We start from the raw sequence: 26995 nt of genomic DNA, 5'->3' as shown, positions 1-26995 counted from the left end.
GCCAACAGTAATATCGCTTGCGTTTCATCGTGTGCTGATTCAGCAGCTCGTCGATATTACTCTGGGGTCACTTTGAGAACAGTGCATTCAAGTTGGAAGATATGGAGTGTCTGTCTAATTATTGGTTTTGATCATCAGATTTTCGAAGATCGCATTAGTAAGCCTATACGAAATAAGCCATATAGTGTAGTGAGGATTAGAGAACATATATCGACTAATTGTGAACCATAGACGCCGTTTTGAATACGATGTTTACAAGTCAAAATACGTGATAATTAACTCAGCGATTTGGGCTCTGAAGTTATGAGAATATAATATAACCTCCACCGCAAATAAATGATGTTTACCAGTAATGCTTGTGACATAGTGCGCTTGTATAGTAAAATGATCTGTCTGGAGGACATGATGTCACGAGAGTAGGAAATACATAGGCCTACGTTTATTCAATTTTGAATACGAATAATAAGCACAGTACTGCTATCAAAACTTTTAATAAGGTAAGAAGTAGGCGTAATACAATATGTACGTTCAAATTATGGTGACATAATTTTGATGGCGTCGGAATGTCGAAACTCCAAATCTGATACGTTCTAGCTACTCAATTGAAGTCTTCGCCACGATTAAGACAGGGCGCTTTTCAGAATTTGATCCTACCGCAAGACATCAAAATGTTATCACAGAGGTTAGAGTCAAATTTCGCAATTCCATAATCTAACAAACACAACCGCTACTTCCTTGAATGATGTATTCATGTCACCAGGCCGGATTAATCATCCAATAGCATGCGTCTAATGCCATTACTGCGAGACATCAATTCATTCATAGCATATGTCCGAGTTGCGTTTACTCACTTTCAAGGAGAAGGTAGATCAATAATCATAATAAACAACATAGACCTGGTGTATAATGACCAAACCAATGCAGACGAAATGCCATGACTGCCAAAAACAAAACATAACAAGGTGGTCCGTGATAAGAATGAAGTTGAGATTGTCCGAAAATATAAATTGATCGAATTCCATACGGATGTAAGACAACAACTTTTTGGTACGAAGGCGTCTGGCAGCAATATGGTATCGTTCAGTACTAAAATTATGTGCGTTTTGATTGACCACATTAACGGGAAATGATTATGAAGCTTGTGTCGCAATATGGTTAACACGCTCTCACAAGTTGTGAATTATGTTTGAAGGAGCTGTATCAGTGCGCTGCCACTAAACTCACATTGCCTATCATGGCTTCCGTCGGAATGAAGTCACTGCATGGAAGACTTATGGCGATCATCACAATATTTGTTTTATTGACGTTGCCGGCGTAAGCTCGCGTGCTTTATACAGACGAGATGTGATTTGGCGTGATGCGCACTAACAATAATTTCCGCTTGGTTGTATGAAGCGAGAAGCTACCAGAAGACGGACCGATACGAATTCGCAGTCTGATTCATACGTATCGAGAAATACTGTTGTAATTCGTCTAGGATATTGCCTCTGATGAGTAAATTGCTGTGGATTACAGGTACTAGTCTCGGCGTATTTGCTCGGTGGTGACCCAGTATACGTTCTAGATAAAAGGTGTTTACTAGGTTGGAGATACTATGGCTGGCTATGCGATCATGATCAAGGACAGAGAGCTGAAATGACTGATATTTGCAGCCCGCCATGGATGCATCTCTGGGATCTAGTATAGGTTATAATTGCCTTGGCATCAATATGTAGCAACTGCTTCCATGACGCATAATCGCATTGGTTGCACAGTATATTATATTAACTGCTATTAATACGGGTATAATACACAGTTTACAGTGCGTATATTAGAGACTATGTTTAGTTCTAGATTTTGGGAGCATGATTTCGTTACTCAGACTGGCTTTGATACCATCGTCGCTCGATTGAAAGACGGCAGCAAGACCTGCAAGGATATAGAAGACTTCTTGAAACAAAGGTCAAAAGCAGAAGAAGATTTCGCCAAGGCACTACAAAAAATTGCTAAGTAAGAACAATCCAAACCCAAACTTTCAGTACACGCTCAGCACAGTTATGCACTTAGTTGGTTGTTCGCTATGGTGAGTTGCCATATGTTCTACAATGTAAACGGAAGGACGTCTGCATGCTTGCGAAGCATTGTCGTGAAATTTTGTAGTAAAGGCCTCCTACACGAGTTCTTTCAAAAAACAATATATCTCATAATATGGGCCAGATATTTAAATGTAATGGGCTACAGCTACAGATACGTCCAACCCGTGTACCTTCACGGCATGGAGTAGAACAGTCCTTTTATTGGATGCATGTGACCACATTGGCTACTGAGATTTTGTGACCCGTCAGTACGTCGGTCGTCGGTGTGATGATGGGCAGGAATAAACATTTATAATTGTAGCAGAGGTTCTCAACCTGCGTTCGCATATCTGTATATTTAAAGAGCTTCTTTGAGGTACAGAACTTCAATATATAATTGAATAGTATATTCATATTGAAATGAACCCGAATATTTTTGGCTGACACTCGTCAGGGGTAATCATCAGCAACTAGTAGAGAATTGGACAGAACATTGTATATCAACAATCGTATCACAAAATATGACGTCACCAGCATGAAATTTCGAATGAGAGAGCGTTCAATGTACTATTTTTAGGTGATACACGAACTCCTTTTGTTGACAGAGTTTTGGTTGGTGTATTTTGATAAAAGTCGACTCCAAGGCACACAAATGGAATTGTGAACGGCCCCGCCCAACGATTCGAAATTGGTCGTCTCGATAATTATTCGCACAAATCGGATTATCTAACAGATGTTTGCCGATGGCAGCAAAAGGAGTTCGTGTATCACCAAAAAATAGTACATTGAACGCTCTCTCATTCGAAATTTCATGCTGGTGACGTCATATTTTGTGATACGATCGTTGATATACAATGTTCTTTCCAATCCTCTACTAGTTGCTGACGAACACCCCTGACGAGTGTCAGCCCTAAAATATTCGGGTTCATTTCAATATGAATATACTATTCAATTGTATATCTGTATATGAATATTCTGCGACTATCAGCATTACTGAATAGATGAGCACAGCACATGAGCACTGAGCAGTGAGCAGGCTGGTAATTCATTGAAAATTGGGCGATTCTGTTGGCAATATATTCACAAATTCCCACATCTCTGCCTATGCATCTTTTCAACTGAATTGCAACTGGCCATTGGAAACATTGCAACCAGTGGTTGTTAACCGGGGTTTCCGAAACCTCGTCATTCTGAAATGCCAATTCTATCTCCAATATACATAAGCTCATTGCACTTGGTATTACGCTGTTGCGTTTCGACGGAACAATACCGTAACACAGTGGTTCCCAACGTGGGCGATATCGCCGGCGATTTGGCGATCTAGGGGGGCGAAAATGACGAAGGGGGCGACAGGGGGACGAAAATGGACAAAGGGGGCGACGGGGGGCGAAAATAGCGAAGGGGGCGATAGGGGGGCGATGACGCGTAAAAACGGCTGACCTTTTTTTTTTTTTTTTTTTTTTTTTTTTTTTTAGTCATCCACCTAGCAATGCGGAGCGAAAAAACGTCATTTTCAGCTGTGAGCGGTGAAAGATGACCTTTTTTTTTTTTTTTTTTTAGTCAACCCGCCGGTGATTACAGTCTGTATGCCCAATTATCGGTGCACAAAATTTGGGGGGCGATGATCGGTGTGGACCTTGAGAAGGGGGCGATGGGTCGAAAAAGGTTGGGAACCACTGCCGTAACACTTTCCAAGGTGAAGCCTCGCATTTCCGTATGGTGTCGGAAAGGAAGTAGCAGAAGTCATACTGATTTGCAATGAATATTCATTATAATGTGATCGAATTGTGTTAAAATCATATTTTATTGGTGTTGTTCTTTTAACACTCCGTTGATGCACAGTTCGATTTGTGCACCAGTAATCCATAGCAGACGTTCACAACCGCTTGGCGCTTGTCCATGGCAAGTGTCCTGCCGTCCCGCCAAACATATTCGAATTTCTATCTTAATTCCAAAATGCAAGGAGTTGGATGCTTCTCCAATAATTAGTGAAATAAAACGTCAAATTGTAAATTGATTTAGAAGCTTGGAAAGTGTTTGCATGGTGTCGCTAACTCAAAACGGGTCGCGGGCCACTTTTCAAATTCAGTAGCGGCCGCGGGCCGCATGAATTCGTTATCGATATTAAATAGGTCACACAGATTAGTAACCACGTTTTAAAACTCTACGTCAGTACAACGCTGTGCTACTTAACACAGGCGAGCCGCATAGTTACCAAAATAAGTAAAATTTTATTAAAGGAATACGAATACAGCAGAAAATCACTATCATCAATATCATTTTATTTTGAACTCTGAGCTGTGCAAAGTGCACGATACCTGCCGACGCTTTTTAGCTACTAAGGAATCGATATTGACACTTGCGAGAGACGTTGCTAGCTGAAAGACCATCTCCACGTAAAGCTTGATCTTGTGAGGAACCCTAAACCGTTTTTTAAGCGTCTCGGTCTTGGCTGTGTTTGGGCAATTGCGTGTCGAGGCAATATGCCCAGTCAAAACCGCTGATTCTCCCTCGATGGAATGCTGTTGCCATCGCCTAATCCGTTTTAGCTAGTGAGGAACAGTGATGCTGGGCACAGGAAAAAAGCTCATTTTGAAACAACAACGTCAGTATGTCGAAACTGCGTGTTGGTGACCCATGTAATAGACAGTAATGGTTTAATTTGAGCGTACGTCTCAATGCTGCAAGTGTTGTACGAAACTGTTAAGAGTATAGCCTACAATTGGTTTTTGACAAGTTATATGTGAAATCTACGGAGATTTCGACAATGCGATTAAGCGACACGATTTGACAGTATAATAAAGGCTATAGCAAAGCACCAAAGTCTCATGAAAAAACTAATAATCACAACTCACAATCTAGTAACTAGTTACCTAGTTTGTGGTCTTTAACAGCTGACTTCGGGAGCTTCGTCTATAAGAAACTGCAAACGTTTACCGGTCCGCAACATTTCTTTTGACGGCTTACCGGTCAGCGAGGTCAAAAAGGTTGAGAACCACCGATCTATAGTAGAGCGTTATACGTGTATTGTGTTTTGAAATTTTGTTTATATCACTCAGCAGATAGCGGAAGTGCTCCCATGGTTAGTAAAGGTTAATAACCACTGATAGAAACTGAATAACTCGTAAAAATGAAGTGACGTCTGCCTGATACACAACTATATCAAGTCGCAAGTGCGAATTTCCTAAGCTATAGTTATCGTTTTCCGAAGCGCTTAAGTTAATTGACTATTAGGGGATGAACACGTCATTACAAAAGGACTGTTATTGATCACGATGGCGTTATTCAGCACGCGAAAATTGTGAATAATCTCTCAAAAGACGAGAGAGTGTTGAGATTGTTCACGCAAGGAAGCGCATACAATATTAAAGCTATACCTAAGTCACATCGCTCGTAGGTTCCGGCATAGCCTAATGGATACTTCGACTCCAGTTCAGCTTGAATCTCTGATTGTGGACGACCATCCACCCCTGAAAACCCATGGGCGCTGTCCGGACCTTTTTATCACCTTATTGCTATGTCAGCACCTCGACTTCATTTGCATGGCCTGTCGCCTTCTGTCCGACAGCGAGAAACCCGGTTTGCGAGGGTCGGCGGTTCGATCCCTGCGAAAGGCACTTTTTTCTATTTGATAAACGCGTCGACCAGTCATCGATTTTTGAGCTGGAATTTTATGTGACATGTTGTAAAAACAACATATATGGTTTGAGGCTTCAATAATTACATGGTATACCGGTCCGGTATACAGTCAATTTCGCATAATTCGAACACAGCATAACCCGGACAAGCGCTTTATTCGGCCAAATGCTCGAGAACGAAATGTAACTAAGTAGAAATTACATGTAAAAAAACGGTTAATTCAGACATATGGTCGCAATTCTTATCGTAAGGTTATGACTAAAGCGAGTTTTTTACCTAAAAAACTGAAGATTTTGACCTAAAAAATCTTAATTTAGACATTCCTTGACTTTAAAAATCTTAATTTTGACCAAATTTTACCTAACGTATGCAAATTCGGTGTTTTCCCACATCATGTTTGAATAGTACTACTTATCTTCATTTCTAGTTGGAACTGTTGGTCCTTACGAAGTAGTTTGGCCCGAAAAAAACTTTTTTGCCTCAAAAACTGACAAATGTTTACATGAAAAAACTTTATTTGAAAGAAATCTCGCCCTTTGAAGAATTCCAGCAGTTACATTACGCATTATGGTAGAAATAATTAAAAAAAAATTGTAGTACAACGAAAGATACTTTCCTACATTCTCGCGTAGAAATTGTCTGTCCTCACTAAGTAGCTTGCCAAGAATGGAGAAAGAAACGTTCAACAGCAGCAGTTGTTCGCTGACAACACTGAAGTTGTGCATACACTGCTGGTGACAAACCGTGTTGCTTCATCCTGGCAATGGTGTCTACATCACAATTTTTCATCATGCGCTTTTTGATATAAAAACCATGCAATGCCCACGCAGTCTTGCTTCAGTTGGGCTATTGCGGTACGTTGAGCATAAGTAACACCATGTCAACCTATTTGTTTCATTTGAATGTTTATGATTCACAATAAGCTGACAATGGGCCGTCTACAACGGTAGGCCTATAAAGTAGGCTACAAGCTGTATAATGTCAAATGATGAGTTCACCGACAGTGCAAAATCTTCGATACAAACGAAATGCAGTTTGCAAATAAGTTTCAACTTAGTAAACAATTTTGACATTTTTTGACCTAACGCTACAATTTTGACCCAATTTTGACTTTTTTTGACATGTCAAAAAAATCGCCCTAGTTATGACACAATAACCAGTATTTCGTTCGTTTTACCTCACGGTGAGCGATTACGGTCAAACAATGACTAGACTATCCTTCTATCAATCGACGATGAACTCATGTACAAGGCCGTGTCAGCTTCATAGTCGCTTTCACTTCGGTACAATTGCGTCCGTCTTGTAGGATGGAATGGTGCAGAAAAGCTTTTTGCTTTCAATTTCCTAATGTTTTGTGGAGTACTTTTATCAGGTGAAGAAGTGGTATTTCAGCCCTTGGAGAATTATACTGTATACTATTCGACCTATTCCACTTCAGGTATACCATGACTTCATATGCCCAAGTCACTTGCTGGTAGTTAATGACGAAGACAGTGCATTGTGGTAAAGTTAAATAAATACTCATACGAATAAGGACATACTATTTGATTTTCTATTGATTTCATTTCAGCATCAAATTAAGCAGTGTAATTACCTTTAAATCGAGACGGGGTATTTTATTTGTCCACAAACCTATTAAATTTTATGGTACGAGTATAGCATACATTTTTACCATAAAAGCGAATAGGATTATCGTTCTACCGTATGATGTAATGCCGAGTGCAAATAGTCATGTCATGTGGGTACTGAATTTGATGGCCCCGTCTCGGGAAATATACCAGAGATTTAGGATTGGTTAATTGTATTCTCGTCGAATTCGTTAATCAATTCTGGTTTATTTGATAATGGCGCTATAAGAATTCAATTTGTGGCTATGGATTCGTTGAAATGTCATTCTTTGTCAGATTTTGTCAGCCAAACCTACTCGACAAGAAAATATCTTGTTTATTCCATCACTGGCATAATCGCGAAATCGCAGCAATGCATTACATACATACATCCATATCCTAATAGAAGCACCATATGTGTAGAATAGAATGCAGCTGAATCATCAATTGTGAATCCTGTGTAAATTCAAATAGTCCTCCACTTTGGGAGCATGGCATTGTGTCGTTTTCCCGGGTTCTGGCTGAATGTATAGTTGAATTGTAAAGCTTGGATCGGGCAAACATTTACAAAACTGCTCATGCTCATATTTAAGTGGTATTGCATTCGGTTGTACGATAAAGCCTATGTTTTATTGTCAACTGCTTGATCGCGTTAAAATTCTCTTACCGGAAATGAGTAAGGGCCAACGTCAAATTTGTTTGTTTGTGGTATTCAGGGTTTTTGTGGACTGCTATGGTCATTAACACCTGGGGGGTTATTACATGCTCTTCGTAAGAACAAAAATCTTCGGTATTTTGAAAATCGCCGAAGATTTTTTATGATCGGTATTCCATGCGATCTTGTCACGAACACGAAGAAAAATATATTCGAGAATCCGCACAATTATAATCGGGAAGCTGCGAACAGTCAATACCATTCGTGTTCGTACGATCGCCATTCGGAAGACTTATTTCGGCATCATGGCTGCCCGTTATTTCTTTGTAAATGATCGCATATCGCACGTTGGAAGAGGTAAAGAACGAGAACATTTTGACTTGAACGAGTGGAGCGAGAACGAAGTCATTACAGAATTTCGAATGAGCAAAGAAGAAATCGATTATTTGTGTTCACTACCTGCATTAAGGAATAGTATGGAACCATTAGGTTATCGTTCGGCAGACCTAACTTTACAACACAAAGTTTTGATATCTCTGAAAACGCTTGCTTCAGGGAGCTTTCAGAATTGCAGTAAAGATTTCTTGAACGTATCGCAGCCAACTGTGAGCAAAGTGTTAGGTGTATTTTGCGATTCAATGCTTTCGATGGCTCCAAATTATATTTATATGCCAAGAAATAACTCGGAAGTCACTGCCGCAAAACGCTGTTTTTATCAAGTAGCGGGTTTTCCTGGCGTAATCGGCTGCGTCGATGGATCTCATATCCCCATAATTGCTCCGCATGATGATGAGTTTGCTTATGTCAATAGAAAAAGATTTCACTCTATTAATATCCAGGGAATCTGTGATGCAAACCTTTTATTTACCGATGTTGTGGCAAAATGGCCTGGATCAAACCATGACTCTTTCATTCTTCAAAATTCAAGGATTTTTGGCGATTTCGAAAGAGGCAAATTCGGGGATTTTTGGCTTCTGGGGGATAGTGGTTACCCGTTAAAGAACTGGCTGATGACTCCTATAATCGGCGGAAGCACGGAGGCAGAGAAAAAATACAATAGGTTACACCGCAAAACACGTTGCTTGATAGAAAGAGCATTTGGTGTGCTGAAAAGTAGGTGGAGGATATTGGACCACACGGGAGGAAGTATGTGTTACTCTCCTGCGAAAGCTGCAAAGATTACAGTGACATGCTGCTTGCTTCACAACATCTGTCGTAGGAATGGAACGCCACTGCCCAACTGTAATCCGGATATAATTTGGCCCTGGGATGTTCAAGACGACGTAACTCTCACTGCAACTCCTACAGCATTGAGGAAAAGGCAGAAAATTTTGGAACTACTGTAAAAACTTTGATATTTATTTACTCTCACACACCGAAATTATAATAAACAGGCTGCTGTAATTCTTCCCTGGCTGCTAGGTCCTGAGATGTTTGAGGGTTCATGCTACTCGATATGATCTCGTTGTGTCTTTTGAACTCTAGTAGGAAATTTGACAGAATCGTATTAGTCGCACGGAGTTCCTCGTGGATTTTGTTTATACCATCTTTAATCTCGAGCTCAGCCTTCACAATTTCTTCCCCTTGTTGCTCTCGTCGGCTTAGTTTGACTCTGTTGGATGACGAGCGACCGTCATCGGTAGGAGTGGTCCTTTTTCTCGCCATTGGGGTCACTGGCATCAATGACGTACAGCTATTCAAATTTACTGGAGGAGCCGGTGTTGCAGCAGCTGATGCCAAGTATGCCACATCACAGTTTTGTGTATTCGGGATACCTTCTGTGTAAATAGCACCAATGAAGTTTGCGATTCTGAAATGCAATTCGGAAGGGACGCTTGCTTCATTTTCACCACCCCCAGTCTTAACTAGTTCTCTCTTGTACTCCGCCACCGATTTTTTTGCCAGAGACTTCAAATCGAACCACTTTTTTTTTACTTTTTCTGCCTCCAACTTTGATCCATACCCTGCGGAGTTTATTGTTACAGTAATTTCCTGCCACCTTTCATCAACCATGGCCTTGGTTTTGGAATTAGAGATGGCTCCAGTAAGAAATTTATAGCTCTCTTCCACCTTCTCGACGAGCAGATCGACTTCTTCCATACACCAACGCCTCGGCATGTTGCTGACTTTTTACTACGGTACCGGTACACTGTACCAGGTACATTTAACCATGGATTCTCAGGCATGGCATTATGATGTCACTGTTAGGTTTCACACTTCCAAATCATCACGAACAGAAGCCACGAGTACGAACAAAACATGTAATAGGTATCCCGAAGATAATTATTCTGCTCGGTTGAGCAAGTACCGCACACGAACGCGATCACGAACGCGATTACGAACGCGATCACGAACGCGATCACGAATGAGCATGTAATAGCCATTTTTCTTCATTTTTATTCCGTAGCTGCAGACTTGTAGCGCGGCCCACTTGTAGGCTATTATAAGACACTGATTTCGCGGATGATATGGCGAGGAGGAGCATATGTAAACCTCCAACACTTAGGTAGGAATTCTGGCGTCGACCTCGTTCGGACTCGAACCCACAACCCATTGGTGTTGCAGCTGTGGATTATTCCACTACGCTATCTCGCCACTTCACGCGTTAGTGGAAATGACCTATTCAGACTTGGCAAATAGATAATTCTAGTTGTCTATAATAGCGCAATTAGAGCAAAATGCCGATAATCTAATTCTAATTCTAATATAATTTTTGACACCTTCCTTTGCTTTAATACTAATTCTAATCTAATTTGTGAAATGTTTCTATGCTCTTCATTATAATTACTTTAATTTCTGGTTTTTCAGTAATTGCTGCAGGAGACCTGTGTAGTGCGAAACGATCCAAGCTTGCTTTGCAGACATTTGATTTGATATTAACGGAATTTGATTCAATTTTCAAGTTTTCGCGAATTCAGTAATTCTAATTTTAATCTAATTTGCAAAAGCTGAAAATATTCTAATTGTCCAAGTCCGGACATATCCGCGAAGTCGCGATGAACCCACATCATTGTCACATATGTGCGTTGAATGTGCTATAGAAGCGTTGTTGTTGTTTATGATTATGATATTCATGGTGTTTGTCGACTACTATGGTAATTTACACCAAGCCAATCTTTATTCTTATCCCGCAGCTGCCGACTTGTAGCACGGCCCACTTCTAGGCTTTTTATAAGACACCGCTTACACTGATGATATGGCGAGGAGGAACCTAGATAAACCTCCAACACTTAAGTAGGAATTCTGGAGTCGACTTCGGTCGGACTCGAACTCATTGGTGTTGTAGCTATGGATTGTAACACTACGCTATCTCGCCACTGCTATAGAAGTGGCATTATGTTCTTTGTAGTCGCATGAACTGTACATTGTACATGTACTCTACATATGTGAACTTTCCCCATTATTCTTACCGCTGTGGCGTCGTAATGAGTGATAAACGAATCTCTCGGGTACTCCACTTAACCCAACCCTATGCTATAGTTATAAACGAAGCAAAACTAGCACAGAGTGAATATTGACGTGTTCTGTAACAGAAGCGAACGCGGTGCTGGCGAGACCGGCTCCATAAAGTCATCTGTGGACGTACTCCGCGCCGAAGCCGACGCGGAGGCCAATTTTCACACCAAGCACGCGCAATGCCTCGCAGAAGAGGCGAATAAGCTGTCCGAATTTCGGGAACGGCAGCGCGAAGAGCGTAGGCGTCACGAGGAAGTGATGCACAGGGTGCACAAAACAAAGGCGGACAGCTTTAGGAAAATGCAGAGTTGCAAGTAAGCGTATTGCGATTAAATTGGGATTCACAAAAGCTCTAATCAATTCTGTAGTCGGCTAAGTGCTTTTGGTATATTTATGTGTTAACGCTATTCTCTTGGGTTTGCATTCAAAATTTCATATTCACAATGAAATAACTATGAGCAGATTCTTCATTAAACCAGCTATAGTTGTGGACACACAAATTTGCGACTCAATACGCGTATAGAGTTATCAATGGTACTGTTCTGAATCTATTTCCGTTCGGGACTTTACGCAATTTTGCTGAGTTCTTAGTACTTCGGTGGATGAACCGAGAGGTTATCCTGAGACCATGTCGTGTAGGTGCGTGGTTGATTGGATAATTGAGCGGATTAAATACTTCCTAATCCAAATTCGGCAGTGGCCAATCTAACCTAAAAGTCGCATGAAAATCGAAAATTGTTGGAGATTCCATGCTGAAATCCAAATCCGCTTTAAAAGAAATCAGTTAGATATGAATCAGTCCACGATTTTCAAATACATTTCAAGTCCGCACCCATATGGTCATTGCTCTTCTCTCAGGTTGTACATATACCCGTTTTGAGAACGTAGTTAGATCTGATTAGATATACCTGCGACTGATCATAGTGACATTCAGTTGCACATCAGCTGCAAAGGATTGGAAGCTACTCCATGTTGCTGGTGGCCTGGTAAACAGCTGTAACCAGTAACGGTTCATTCCGTTGAGAATAAATTCTGGTAAATTGACTTGCCAGGTAATTTGACGTAATATCACATGCTAACAAGTTAAATTAGGAGAAACGCCAGATATCGACTATTACTGATAATAATTATTATTCATTATAAGTTTTACAGAAATACATTCATAAATTTATAAGATGTTTTAGAGTACTGAAAAGTTCTGCAACACCTCAAGCAATAAGATTATATGGTTATATTGTTCGGTATCGATCAAGTTTTGTTTACGATCGGTCATCATTTTCTTTTCAACGCTGATAAATCCACGTTCTAGCACATTTTTTGTGATACGCGTTACGTTGAAAACATGCGCATACTTGAACCGGGAAACTGAAAACCATTTGGAAATCACCGGAAGCCACCGGTATCTGTGTTCGCAATCGATTTGCAGAAAGCGAAAGAAAAGAGAAGGAATATATTTGTCTTCAAATACTGACGCGCCGAGTCAACAAACACAGCCCCGTTTATGATTTGGTGGTAACGTGGTAGTAAAGTCCATACATCGGAGATACTTAATTCATCAAAAAAAATTTCAATGTAGTATATACAATACATAGCATTCGACATCTTATAGCGTTGATTAGCGTAAAATCATACTCAACATTCCCTATTTCGATGTTTCTGAAGGCCCGGCCTTGTGTTCGATGCGTCATCGAACGAATTCTTATTATAGGCAAATGTGACGATAGCTGTAGTCCGAAATTTGTCCAGTGTCAATCAGACCGACAACATAGCGTGATGGTGGAGCGTCCGGCTTCTTGATCGGTAGGTCGTGGGTATAGGGCTGGGCACAATGAGTCGAGTACTTGAATCTGAATCATCGAGTATTAAATATAATGATTCGAGTCGAGCAGTAAAAGACGATTTTCTCGAGTACTGAAATTATACGCTCCTCGTCACTGAAAGTTGATTTATCAACGAGAATAATAGTTTCGATACTAATTTTAACTGTAGAAGCCTTGAAACCTTGATTGGCCGTATCGCAGCATACGAAACATATAGTACAAAGCCACGAACCTTACTTGAAATAGCACATTTCCGAAGTCATGATCATCTCACAACATTGTCACCAAGTCCAATGAAATCGGTATATGGTCCACAAAATACCAAAGTATCTTTTATGTGATGGATAACAGGCATTATATTCTTTGTGGATGCACAAAGGTACATATTTAAACTTTAACATAGTACATTCATTTATGACGTCATAATGAGTGATAATCGTTTACTCGACTGGAAGCATATTACGTGATTCAGAATCGAATCAATCAGGTACTCGATTTTGCCCAGCCCTAGTCGTGGGTTCAATCCCCGTCCGAGTCAGACCAAAGACCCGAACAGAAAGACTGCTGTCCGTGGCTTCCTCACTTGGTACTTAGCGTTTCCGGGATAGCATGGAGTGATGGTGCAAGACTTAGGAAGCCTTACAAGGCTGCACTTTCCTTATCCAGCAGCATATGCACATTAGGGGTATTCAAAAATGACTTTTTTTCTCATATTGTACTGGCTACTTGATAAAATTGTTAGGTTACCTAATTTAAGCCTACACACCATATTTGGCTCAATTCCAGCCAGTAGCCGCGTTGCCACAGGAGAAGAAAGTTTACATTTATTATATAAAAATAAATGAACAAACATTTCAAAATTTTCTGTTCACCCCAAGAAAGTGTTAGGTTGTCTATAGGAATGATGTTCACCAAATTTGGCTCAATTCCAGCCAGTGAAAGCAGAGGTATTGCCTTTGGAAAATTTGGATTTGAAAAAAATAGTATTTACGGTGGGCACACCTATAATAAATAATTAAGGAGTTGGCCTCCGTAAATACTATTTTATTGATAATCCAAATTTTTCTACGGCAATAACTCCGCTTCCACTTTGTAGAATTGAACCAAATTTGGTGAACATCGTTTCTGTAGACAACCTAACACTTTCATGGGGTGAACAGAAAACTTTTGAATATTGTTGCTCTCAGGTCGGATTATATCTTACCAATGTAACGTGTCAGATTGTAACCTACTTGATATCAATATGATTGCTAACATGCAAGTATCAGTTTTAGTTGACTGTCGCTTGGCCGGTGTGAGTAATTCGTAATAGTACGAAGAACTTGTTATACGACATAAATTCTCTGCCGGTAATGTCATTGCACTCGAAATCTGCTTCGATCGTAGAAATTTTACGACTTGAACAGAATAAGTTAGCCCTGGCGTAGACCACTCACAAATACGTATTTAACCGAGAATAGCAAATAAGTAACGCGACGTGCAAAGGCGATATTCATTTTTGTTACTGCTGTGACCGGCTTATTTGCTATAGTCTTTAGTCATTCGTTATCGTTCCGAAATGAACGGATGACAAGGGTCTAGTGGTATATCCTTGTTGCTGGCAATATGTAGGCCTATTTATGCTTGCAACAGTCAATTAATATATATAGTCAGCTCGTATTATCCATGTTGAATACGGAAACTGCATGATACGATAAATACTTACGATGCCAAATGAGAAATCCAATATAGTCAGAGTATGCACGCCGCGCCCATTTAATGCAAACGCTCAGATCTGTACTGGTTTGGTCTCTGCTATTCCAAGGATATGTAGGCTGTGCACATCTATGCACATCAATGCAACAAGCACTGTGTTGATGCATTGCCTCCCACAGCATGTAGCGTCACAAAACCCGTACCACACACGGAAGAACATACGCGACACAAGGTTACTATTTTTGCAAATGCAATTACTTTACGCGAGCCATAATACATGAATTGTGATAGATCCCAGTTGTCGGAATATCTGTATCAGACTCCGACAGCTAGATAATTCTAATTGTCTAGACCAGGGGTGTCAAACTCAAATTGGGTCGCGGGCCGGATTCAAGCCTTCAAAGCGGCCACGGGCCGGACCAGTCAACTGATTTCAAAATGTTACATCGTGCCTCCCCTTTTCACTTGAATACTTTATTACCAAGCATATATAAAGATAATAATACATGGCTCATAGGGGTTTTGTACTTGCAAGTCGCAATACCCTACTTCGCGAAAAATGGAATTGGCAAAAATACGATGATTGAACGGTTGAATACAGTTGAGAAACGTTAAAAGCGTGGCGCTAACGACGATCAAGTTGGCATATTTATATGCTCCCTTTGCTGTAGTCGTAATCTGGCGGTAGCCAACGTATATACGCTGTGTGGAATACAATATATTTACCTGTAAACGAGGACTTTGGAAATTAGATTATTATCATTAAATCACAAGTCGGGTTTCTCTTAAGTCCGGGATACTATTGGGTGGAAAGTGACATAGCAATGTTATATTAGATATTTGAATTATACATTTTCTATCCAATATATATTTCCCATGTAAACTGCATATAACCGTTCCGAATTGGCGTTTTCGCTTTTGTGAATAATTACTTGTTAGTCCAATTTTCCATAAAACTCTGAAGTCAGTGTGCACTTTTGCCTTTTCGAATTAGGGATCGAGTGTAAAACCATAACGCCATAGTCGGGTGGTTGTAATGTGGCCTATGAACATGCTCTACATTTGCTGTCTTGAGGGATTATTGAGTGAAAGTATTTCCTGCAAAACATCTCAACATTTGTTAGAAAGGTGCGGAATAATGAACAAATTTTCAATCTACTCAGAATAGCTTCGCGGGCCGTATGTTTGACACCCCTGGTCTAGACTAATTAATGTGAAATACCGCCATACCGGTAATATAATTCTAATCTAATTTGTGAAATGTTTCTTTGCAATAATTCTAGTCCATTTTATGAAATGCTTCTATCCTCTGATTTTAATTCTAATCTAATTTCTGGCCTTCCTGAAAATGCCACAGCATAACTATATCATGCGAAACGAGCTAAGATTAGTGAAATTTTCTATTCTCATTTTTATGAAAATGAATTCTAATTTAATATCAACTGAACTAGATTCAGTTTTCAAGTTTTAGCGAATTCAGTAATTATAATCTTATTTGAAAGAAATGTGTTGCTATAATTCTAATTATAATTGTAATCTATAGTTGTAATTTAATTTGGAACAGCTGACAATTTTTCTGTGGTATATCTCTGTAGTGTTCACACAATATAATTCAATATAACGGCGGCACGAAGTCTGTAACGCTTTGTGTTGCATCGAATTCTCAGCAACGGATTGTAAGTTAATTTTTCCACTTAGACCGTTTTAAATGGACTGAAATGGAAACGCGATGACTGCTTGAAATATTCGATTTTTATGCAGGACGTACTGGTTAATCGCATATATATATTAGAGTCGTTTCTGTGAGGATATTATGAGCGTCCCCTGTGTATAATCCGGTATTACACGATAATATGGACTATGTTCACTATGAAACGATAACATGATAAGAAACTAAAGATGTTGACACGTTTCATGCGTCACTAAATGATTTTAAGTTTGCCAACCTCAGAAAGGTGGCCATCTGAATTTACCCTTTTTCGACTTATATACCTACATATTGATGCGAACATGAATTCTGATGTTCGCGTGCGGTTTTAACTAGAAGTTAGCAGAATGAAGGAACTAGCATACCACCTCATCGCAGCTATATAATATCAAGATCTGGGTCGGTACGGCTGTATCTCTGCTGTATCCTATGTGCCGCATTTATTGAAGTTGCAATACTACTTGCTGTGTCACCCAACTTGAAATCAAACAGATGAAAGCGTAACAAATGATGCATGCTGTGAAGGAAAGACTCTTAAAGAGAAACTGAAGTGTCAAAACTCGGGGTCGTAATACAAAAGTGTAAACAAAAACTGTATGCGTAGAGAGTAGGCAAGCTGATAAGAGCTGTGAGCCGTCCGAAATTTTATTCAGTCAGGAACCCGGCCTGGATGTATATATTTATTTATGCTTATCATACTAAAGGTAGATGTTGCCCGTCCTTGGCTTGGTGCTTAGAATGCATGATATTGTGTGACAACAGACAACCGAATATTCTCAAATCATGATTTAAAACGGTGGTAATTAACCGACCTTCCATGAACACTTGGGGTCCCGTGAGGCAGTAATTATCTCCTTCTTTCTATGTAGACGCTCGTTTGTAATCAACCAATCCCCCTGTTGCATTTCGACCGATCAAAACGATGACCCTTTCCAAAGTGAGGAAAGGAAAGGACGTAATATATTTTTGTCATTGATGTTTTTTGCGGCATATACACCGACTCAGGATATACAATACATACACACGATCTGTTGTGCATATGCATATGCATACTGTGAGTGCATGATGTTCATACACCGCTGTACGTGGACAGGGAAGGTTCAGCTATAGCCTTGTAAGGCGTTCTAAATCTTGCACCATCCCTCTTTATAACTATCCCAGTAATGCATGAGCGCCAAGCTGGGAAGTCATGGTTACCAGTGGTACTAATCAGTTCATTGGTCTGACCCGGCCGGTGATCTAACCCACGACCTACCGATCAAGAAGCCGGACGCTTCGCCACTACGCTATCTTGTCGTTGTGAAGCCTCGTATTAGTGAACTTGCGTCTGAAACGCAACGGCAGAAGTCACACTGACTTCCGATATATATTCATTATTGTATTTTCGTTTTACGTGGAAATTATAACTTTTAACACTCTGTTAATGCACAGTTCATTTCGTTCATCAGTTATTTATAGTAATGCATTATAGTTAGATGCGTATTTTGGTGGATTTTTCTGTTCATGACTCACCGAAAATTCCGGGTGCCGCGAAGTCTTGCAGATTGGCGTAGATGCTCTGCATAGGTTAGCCAAGGTTAAGAACCATTGAGCTCGAATCTAGATTCTGGTCGTTCTGTTCCGTCAACTTATCATGAAAGTCCGACTTTTTTAGATCGACGTACGAGAGTAAATATCGGGCGGCCGAGAAGGCTGACTCCGACTACGAACGGGTGAAATTCTCCACTAAGCCGAAGGAAGTGGAGAGAGCCAAAAAGAGCCAACAGCAATCGCTGCAAGCCGCCACCAAAGCGGACGAGGAATATAAGAGCTCGGTGGAACAACTGGAAATATACCGCAAATCTTGGGTGAGAACGACCGTTTAGGATGCGCAATTGGTACATAGCTTGTTATGCTTAGGGGTACCATACGTCCTCTTTCAATTTGGTTATCATACGTCCTCTTTTAAGAGAATTTGTCCTCTTTTTTGACTTTTTTGAAAGTGTCCTCGGAGGACGCCCAAATGACCTTTTTTGAGATTTTGACCTCTTTTTTTGAGAATTTTTGTTAAATATAGGGCAAATTTCGACTGAGATATGGCAAATCAGCACTGAAATAACGCTCTGGCGGCTATTTCGGGAGATGAGCCGGAAAGCTGACCCCTGTTTTTGTCAACCAACGAAGTGGGCAAAATTTACCATATTATCAAGATTTTCCTCCGGTATTGCAAGTCTGAAAATTTTGAAAAAGTGTCATCTTTTCAGATTTCCAAAATGTGGTAACCCTAGTAATGCTATGTTTCGATTGAACCCGGAAGCTATTTGCGACTGCTGTAAATCACTTCTCCCTGCTGCATGATGAATAGTAAGATACTAGATTTATCGGTAGTATCACGCAAATGCGAATAATATCGGCCTGTTTTACTGCTGGTTGCGCCAGATAAATTTTATCTGTACCCGAAACATCTTTAGATATGTAGAATGGTATACGTTCGTATTAAGTCGTCTGTACATTCAGGCATAACACCCCTAGCGAAATGAGTGTATAATCACATCTAAAAGGTGTTTCAGGAAAACAGAACCTAACTCAGAATGATATCGCGGTTATAAATCATACGTGTCTACATACCTTCCAACATCCCTCAGTGCAAGCATATTTGGATAAAAATGTGTTCGATTTATAGTACCATGGTGTAAGTCTGAGGTAGCTCCTGGGGGGGGGGGGGGGGGGGGGGTCATTACGTGCTCATTCGTGATCGTGTTCGTGTTCGGGTCTTTGCTCAACCGAACATAATATTTATCTTCGGGACACGTATTACGTTTTGTTCGTACTCGTGACTTCTGTTCGTGATGAGTTGAGAGTGGGAATCTTAACACTTCGTTTCGTACATCAATGAACTGAGAAGGATTCCTTGATTGTTTGACTACCCATCTCAATTTGTTAACGGCAAATTCCGGGAATAACTATAGAAGCGCAAGCAGAGGTCCGGGCAACGAGCTCATAATTTGCGGAATGACGATTGATTTATGACTTGATTAATTATGAGCTTGAAACGAATCAAACACTTTTTGAGGCCTAAATGTTCCTTGTAGCAGCCCGATTATGACATGGAAATTACCCTGCGCTATCGGCGATGCCATGATTGTTTTCATCGTCGCGGCTATCTAGCAGCTATTGAAACAGTTAAGGCGCTTTTTAACCGCAAATGCTTGTCTGCAAGGTAGTTTAAAATTGTATAACGTTCTTTAATACAGCGTATTGCGGCAACGATTCCATGTTATTTGTTGGCATGTAAATGAAATTTGGAGCTATCGAAGGCATTGAATCGCAAAGTGCGCTCAATACTTTACTCACAGTTGGCTGGGATACTTTTAAGAAATCTTTGCTGCAATTCTGAAAGCTTCCTGAACCGAGCGTTTTGAGAGATACTAAAACTTTGTGCTGTAAGGTTAGGTCTGTCAAACGATGATGTAATGGTTCCATGCTATTCTTCGCTGCTGGGAATGAACACAAATATTTGATTTCAAACTTCCTTATTTTCAATTCTGTAACGACTTTTTTGTCGCTGTCAAAATATTCCCGTTATTGACATCCTGCAAATTGCGATGAGCGATTATCAACAAAGAAATAACGGGCATCCATAATGCCGAAATAAGTCTTCCCGAAACAAACATGTTTTCTCGGATGGCGATCGTACGAACACGAATAGTCTTCGGTGTTCGTGGCGTGCCGAAGATATTTGGCCCAATTCCCGAAGATTTTTTTCATCGCGTTCGTGATAAGATCGCACGGAATACCGATCGTAAAAAATGTTTTACGATTTCCCGAGTACCGAAGATTTCTATTCTTACGAAGAGCATGTAATAACCTCACGGGTGTATAATTCACATCCCGACACCCGTATATCGGTAAAGTGTATAAGGTTAAGCTTTTGTGGAGATATAGGTATGATTCGATATTTTGAGTAGTTAAATAATTGTATGCATAGTATATTCCTATTGAAGTAAACCCGCTTATTTTCGACTGACTTCTGGGAAAATACTCGAATATCCATCTCATAAAATATTACAAACAACTGAGGTATAATAGGTCGACGAAATCGCTACCATTTTTGATGTTTGTTGAAGGTGTTGCCAGCCGTGTCTGAAGCGTTGGAAATACTTATTTACCTCGGATCCGAATACTCGCGGGCTGGAGGTTGAATTGTTCATAAAGTTACCCGCATTTTGTAACGCGCATCCCTAGATATAAAAAGGATTTTTTGGACATGACGAACAGAACCACTTGCGTTGAAATTGCCAAACAAACATAATAATCAACAACAACAAGTCAACAACCCGCATTTTGCCATTAATTCCAAGCAGTGTCTAACGTTTACTGCTTTTAATTTCACGCAAAAAAGTCATATCGACCTAGCCATGAAGATGCAAATTTTGTTACAATGTTGATTGGTTTTGCACAATTTATGGAATAGGATTTGCTAGCAGCACAGCTAAAACTGTATTCCCTTGAAGAAATAGCTTTAAATTATCGCAAATCAGTTAGCTGCTATTCTGCGGAAAGATTGCTTGATTTATTAGGATGCAAGTGTAACTGATTTCATTGTCACTAGTGCTTATTTATCAGCTGTTGAAGAAGTATAAGCGTCTGTAAGTCGCGTATACTAGTCTTCAGACATTTTTCAAAATGTTTATGGAGTTCTTTTCCAAAACTTCAAAAATGTTCGCGGCACGCCTGAGAATCTGTGGCAGCACACTAATGTTTGGGAATCCCTGACCTACAGCATTGTCACAAAGTGCAGTGAAATAGGCGCGGTCGACAAAATAGCAAATTATTATCGTCAATGTGATGTAAAACAGGTATTATATTCATTGTGGCGGCATAAATGGTATAAATATTTGAACTTCCCGCATCGTTCATAATCATATGACGTCATAATAGGTGATGCTCAAATATTCGACTCCACTCCAAACCTATAATACTCACTTACTCAGCACCGAATCAATCAGGTCCTCGATTGTGCCTTATAGTTATAGCACCATGCAATATCCCGCCATTATAGGAGGGTTCCATACGGTATCACCGCTGCCGCAGTCAACTTTCGTGAGCAAGATGAGTTTTAGCAAGGAAGCGCTATCTTAAAATAACTCTGTCGTAATGTCAACGACATGATTACCGCACAATAGCAAATGGCAAATGTCGCACTTGACACGTCTACGCCGGTCGGTAGCGTTTCTATTGTCGAGTTCACGTTGAGTTTCCAGCAGACTTCACGAGTGCGATCATTTATGCGTTCAGCGTCAATAAAGACGCAGACCAACACCATATCGAAACTCTTTCGCGTTGCTTCCTGAAATGTATTTTCAGCCGCACATTCATTATAAAAATAGAGGGCTGTTGTGGCATACACTGTATACTGAGGCCCAGTTACAAACGTTTAATATTTGCATAGGTCTGTTATAACTCTCATGAAATAGCTTCTTGGAGGTACATAACTTCAATATACACTTGATTAATATATTCATATTGATATTGAAATGAACCTGAATATTTTCGGCTGAACCTAGTCAGGGGTGATTGTCAGTAATAGTAAATAGTTGGAAAGAATAGTATCTACATATTTTCGTATCTCGACTTGACTCGAGTCATTTTTTCAAATAAGAAAATGACCCGAATCGACTTGAGTCAATTTGTGTAATGACTCGACTTCTATACTCGGTTCGTATATTATGGATGCGGGGCATTCTATATCACCTGAGTAGATTTGCAAAGGTGTTTGGAACATGACTTGAACTCAGAACTAAAGTGAACTGAACACAATGACGTGGAATCGGACTTGGCTCGGTGGTGTATTAAAAATGACTCGAATTGACTCGAGTCAAAACTAGTGAGATTGACCTGTGACTCGGAACCTTGTGAATTCGTTACAACCCTGATTTAGGGCCTTCGCGATTATGCTTGGAGCATTTTGTGTAGAATAGGTGTCAGAACAGTCAGCTCAGGCTTAATTTAGCAAGCTGACATTCGTCCTTGATCCACTGAAGCAGGACGGGAATTTTTTCTTGTTTTACGATAACAATCCCTTTCTTAATACTTACATGCGTGGCGACAATAATTTCCTTTCGTGCCGTTACTGGTGTGTGAGTGAGTGCAGTTCTCTACAACGCAATGTATCGAAACTATTGTATCACTGTTTCGCATTGTGTAAATCCGTCATAAACAAGGCAACTGGGTACGCGTAGTAGTGAAGCCACGAAACTGTCAACTTTCGTGTGACATGACCAGCAATTTTCGTGACTCTTTTGCTGAATAGCAAGTGCGTTTATCTTCCTATCGTTTGGCAAGACTTTGGTAATTTGTTTTGTCAAGTAGGTCATGCGGTATTGTATTGAAATTATCGGTCACATAAAACTGTGTCGTAAAGTTAAATTATTCTGCAAACGAAGTCGTTGGTATAGCTAGCCGTCAATGTTAGGATTATCATACGTCCTCTTTTAAGAGGATTCGTCCGCTTTTTTGACATTTTTGAAAGGGTCCTCGGAGGTTGCCCAAATGTCCTCTTTTTTCAGAATTTGTCCTTTTTGTAGAAAATCTTGGCTAAATGTATGTTAAAATTCAACTGAGAGAAATTTGCGCCCAAGCAACGTTCCGGCGGGTGTTTCGAGAGTTAGGCCGGAAAGTTGAGCTTTTTTTTAGTCGACCAACTACAAACTCCCAATAAATTTACCAATTGTCCCGGATTTTACTCCGGGATTGTAAGTCTGGAGATTTTTGAAAAGTGTCCTTTTTTGAGATTCACAAAATATGGTAACCCTAGTCAACGTATCTTACAGAAAGGGCTGGACTTAATGATTTGAGTACACAGATCTGCATTAATATTATTATAAATATTATCATTATTTAAAGTTTTCAACGACACTTGTCACATGTTAGGACGAAAACAAATTCAGGAAAATTAATGGAAATATTATTCAGAGTAATTCATCGATGAATATTTTTCGAGCACTAAAACTACACGCTTCTTACCACTAAGAGTCAGTTTAGCAACGATGTTCACCATTTCCCACTGTGGAACGATGTAGAGCTCAATTGGTCGTATATCACGACGCACGAAACCACAACAAAGCTACGCACGTTAGTGGGAATGACATCTATGTTTTAACCTACTCACCAAATTGTCAAAAAGTGCAGTGAAAAGGTTATGGTCGAAAAAATACCAAACTATCTTTTATGTGATTTAGGACGACCATTATATTCTTTGTGTCGCATAAAAGGTAGATTTATTAGCTTTCCACATAGTTCACAATATGCTGTGACGTCGTAATGCACGATGGAGCCTAATACACGATTCCGAATCGAATCCCAGACCTACTTACAGATTTATACAGGAATGGCTCTCTCTATATAAAATTGTGAGAAAACCTCATTTCGGTAATATTGGCCATGTCGTATGACCCACCTATATAGATAATACAGTTATACAATATAGATGAATGGCTCGAGCAAATCTGTTGCGTGCTAATCCATGCACCTTACATGGCCTCGTTGGACTGTATTTCCTGTAAGTTTCCGCCGTGATATTTACCGACTTTACCAAACAATAAATCTACCTGGTTTCTAAAATCCGGGAATCGAAATGATAAATCTAAAAGCATACATGTGCTGTATCGTCACAAATCTATGTTTAAATCCAGCGTAAATCATTGTGTCGAGATTTACTCTTCACAGAGACGATATATAAAGGTCCGTGACCAGCGGAACTCAATGCATATCTTCGTCTGACGGGTATTCATCCACGAGTTGGACACTAGTCTGCAAGAATTATCTTACCTGTTGTCACAAGCGGCCTTGCGGACGACATAACTGATATCCTTCATTTTACCATTCATATACAGAAATTCACTATAACCAGTCATAGAAACAAACAGCAACTGTCGTCTATTACATTTTGTGGCATATGTAGAGGTCAATCAGAGCTACAAGATGACTATCTTGCAGCCGCGGTTGAGAATCACTGATCTAGAGTGTGCTTTTCACGCTCTAGATTTTGTAAAGTAGAAAGAAATTTCGCGGTATCTCGCATCTATTTTATGGGAAAAGTGTCATGACATGCCGAGGACAGTGCCCCAGCATCACTGTGACTAAATATAATCTCGTAAATCGCACCATTTGTAATGAAATCGGCCACTTTCTTCAGTCTCGAAGACGCACCCTTCAATTGTTCACTTTCGATTAACTGCTAAAAGTATCGACCCGCCGACCAAATCTACTTTAGTACTTTGCAAACATTCATTTTCTACGTCTACTTGAAGTAGGTTGGACGAATCCTTAAATCAGGAATCATAAGTGTAATCGAGTAGAAATATATCACGTTAATTATACTGCTACTTGAGCAGCAGCGCTGACTACTTTGACCACGTATGCAAATAGAATACTTGAGAGCCAAGGACCAAATCTACGCGTTGAAACTACTTACTTGAGTAGTATACTTACCGTGTCTCTGAAATCTACTACTTGTAATCGGGAATAAATTTGCGAATTTACTTCTACTTCTACATGAATAGTACGCTGATTACTTTGACCGCATATATCTGCGCATAAACACTGTCGCACTGTCAGAGATGGACTTTCATTGAAAAACCTTCTGTCATGCATTCCAGGAACAAGAGCACAAGAAAACGTGCGAAATCTTCCAACGTCTCGAAGAGGAAAGGCTCCAGAACCTCCGCAACGTGCTCTGGATCTACGCCAACCTCGGCTCCATCCTATTCGTCGAGTCCGACGACTCGCGCGAGAAGATACGCGTGTCTCTGGAGCGCTGCGACCTCGACAACGACCTGATGGACTTCGCCAATCGCAAGGGCACCGGGGCCCGTCCTCTAGATCCGATACCGTACGTGTCGTGCGGTACCGGGGTGTCGTCCGCGATTCCCCAGACGCCGAACATCATGAACAGTGCTCCCGTGTCGGGTCGTCCTAGAGTACAAGACGAATATAGTCTCGCCGATAACAACACCGACTCGTATTCCATGATAGGCATGATGGGAGGTAGTAACAAAAAGGTTTTGTACGACTACACACCACAACACCGGGATGAGATTCAAATTTCCGTGGGCGACTCGGTTATTGTCAAAATTAACCTCGGCGACGGCTGGCTGCGGGCGAAGAACGTGCGGACGGGGCAGGAAGGCTTGATTCCAGCGACTTACGTCACGGATTAGCTTCGCGATCTTTCAAAACGGGGCGAACGCGCTCGGCGCGAAAGCTCATCGAGAAGCGGAGGAGTCGTATACGCAGAAAATCACTTTGTCACGTTATTGATATGGGAATCGTAAATCTAGATTGGACGTAAACGCTCAATGCGGCATGGTTATAGCCGATATTTTGATCATATGGCGTAGGAATGCCTAGAAATTCCTGAGATACCCCTGGGATGTCCCAGAAATATCATATATTTTGACGATCTCTCAGAGAGATCCCGGATACATCGCTGATACGACCGATTTATCAACATCAACTTGATATCACTGTATCAGTCGACCTATTAGTATTTCTCGCCCTTCAGCCGGATTCCCCGCACTTTCCGGCAGTAAGTCAGAATCAAACATTCAATCATGCAATAGAAAACATAATATACCCGGGGATGGGATTAGGGATTCTGTCTTTTTACAGGCAGGCTCGCTTTGAAGTTGTGAAACGGATATAATCCCAAGTATCGTGTATGTCGATTGGTGTTGTTGCATGTTACTCAGTGTAATGGTAATCATATCTTCGAACTGCTATTATTTTCTAATCCTTATCGTCGTTACGTTCGCATATACTTTCAGAAATCTATATACCGTATCTTATCTTATACTCTACCCAGCAATACTAGGGCTGTGGATTTTAATTTCGGATTCAGACCGAAACGGCACTGTAATTTAAATGGCCTCAATGAGATCAATGCTTTAGTTGTGCGCCGACTTCTTTCTACCGCAATCGTATTTTGGACGTGTTTTGTCTCTATGTTCTTAATAATAAGTGTTTTGAACACTCTGCGTGTTTGCGTTGTTCAAGTTCTGCTGATAGACGTAACCAAAACAGAATGACGAATATAACGCGGCAGCTTGAATCGAAATTTTAGCTCGATACACGACGGCACTATGTGAAAGCCTTACGAAACGTTAGTCATCTCATGAGATTTCGCTTGATTATTAACTTAACATCTGACAGGCTTCTTACATAGGCTACTTTACAGCGGCGATGGGGCCGCACACCCCACATCACCTTGTTAAATGTTTCTCACGAAATGACTTTTAATCATTGCCAGTGGAAATTAAGAATGTCTAACACCAATTCCACATTGAACTTTAGGAGTTTTATGACAAAACAGTCGCTCGATA

General features: G+C 40.4%; 2 protein-coding genes across 2 annotated transcripts; one reads left to right on the top strand and one right to left on the bottom strand.

Annotated features, from left to right (window-relative positions):
* Window positions 1-947: 947 nt before the first annotated feature.
* On the top strand, window positions 948-26650 carry LOC145440936 (proline-serine-threonine phosphatase-interacting protein 1-like). Its single transcript, XM_080318714.1, has 4 exons — window positions 948-1989; window positions 11489-11725; window positions 18289-18481; window positions 25274-26650. Exons 1-4 carry the CDS (start codon window positions 1820-1822, stop codon window positions 25832-25834), a joined length of 1161 nt encoding a protein of 386 aa, XP_080174840.1. The 5' UTR covers window positions 948-1819; the 3' UTR covers window positions 25835-26650.
* Window positions 9294-10388, bottom strand: LOC145440946 (uncharacterized). The gene is made up of 2 exons (XM_080318734.1): window positions 9500-10388; window positions 9294-9436 (listed from the first exon to the last, which is right to left on the bottom strand). Exons 1-2 carry the CDS (start codon window positions 10071-10073, stop codon window positions 9324-9326), a joined length of 687 nt encoding a protein of 228 aa, XP_080174860.1. The 5' UTR covers window positions 10074-10388; the 3' UTR covers window positions 9294-9323.
* Window positions 26651-26995: the final 345 nt, after the last annotated feature.

The sequence above is a fragment of the Botryllus schlosseri genome, chromosome 6 (assembly GCF_051294905.1).
Source record: "Botryllus schlosseri isolate E-star chromosome 6, Bs_hap1, whole genome shotgun sequence".
NCBI classification, from domain to species: domain Eukaryota; kingdom Metazoa; phylum Chordata; class Ascidiacea; order Stolidobranchia; family Styelidae; genus Botryllus; species Botryllus schlosseri.
The sequence above is the reverse complement of the archived record's forward strand: the minus strand, read 5'-3'. Positions and strand labels throughout refer to the sequence as shown.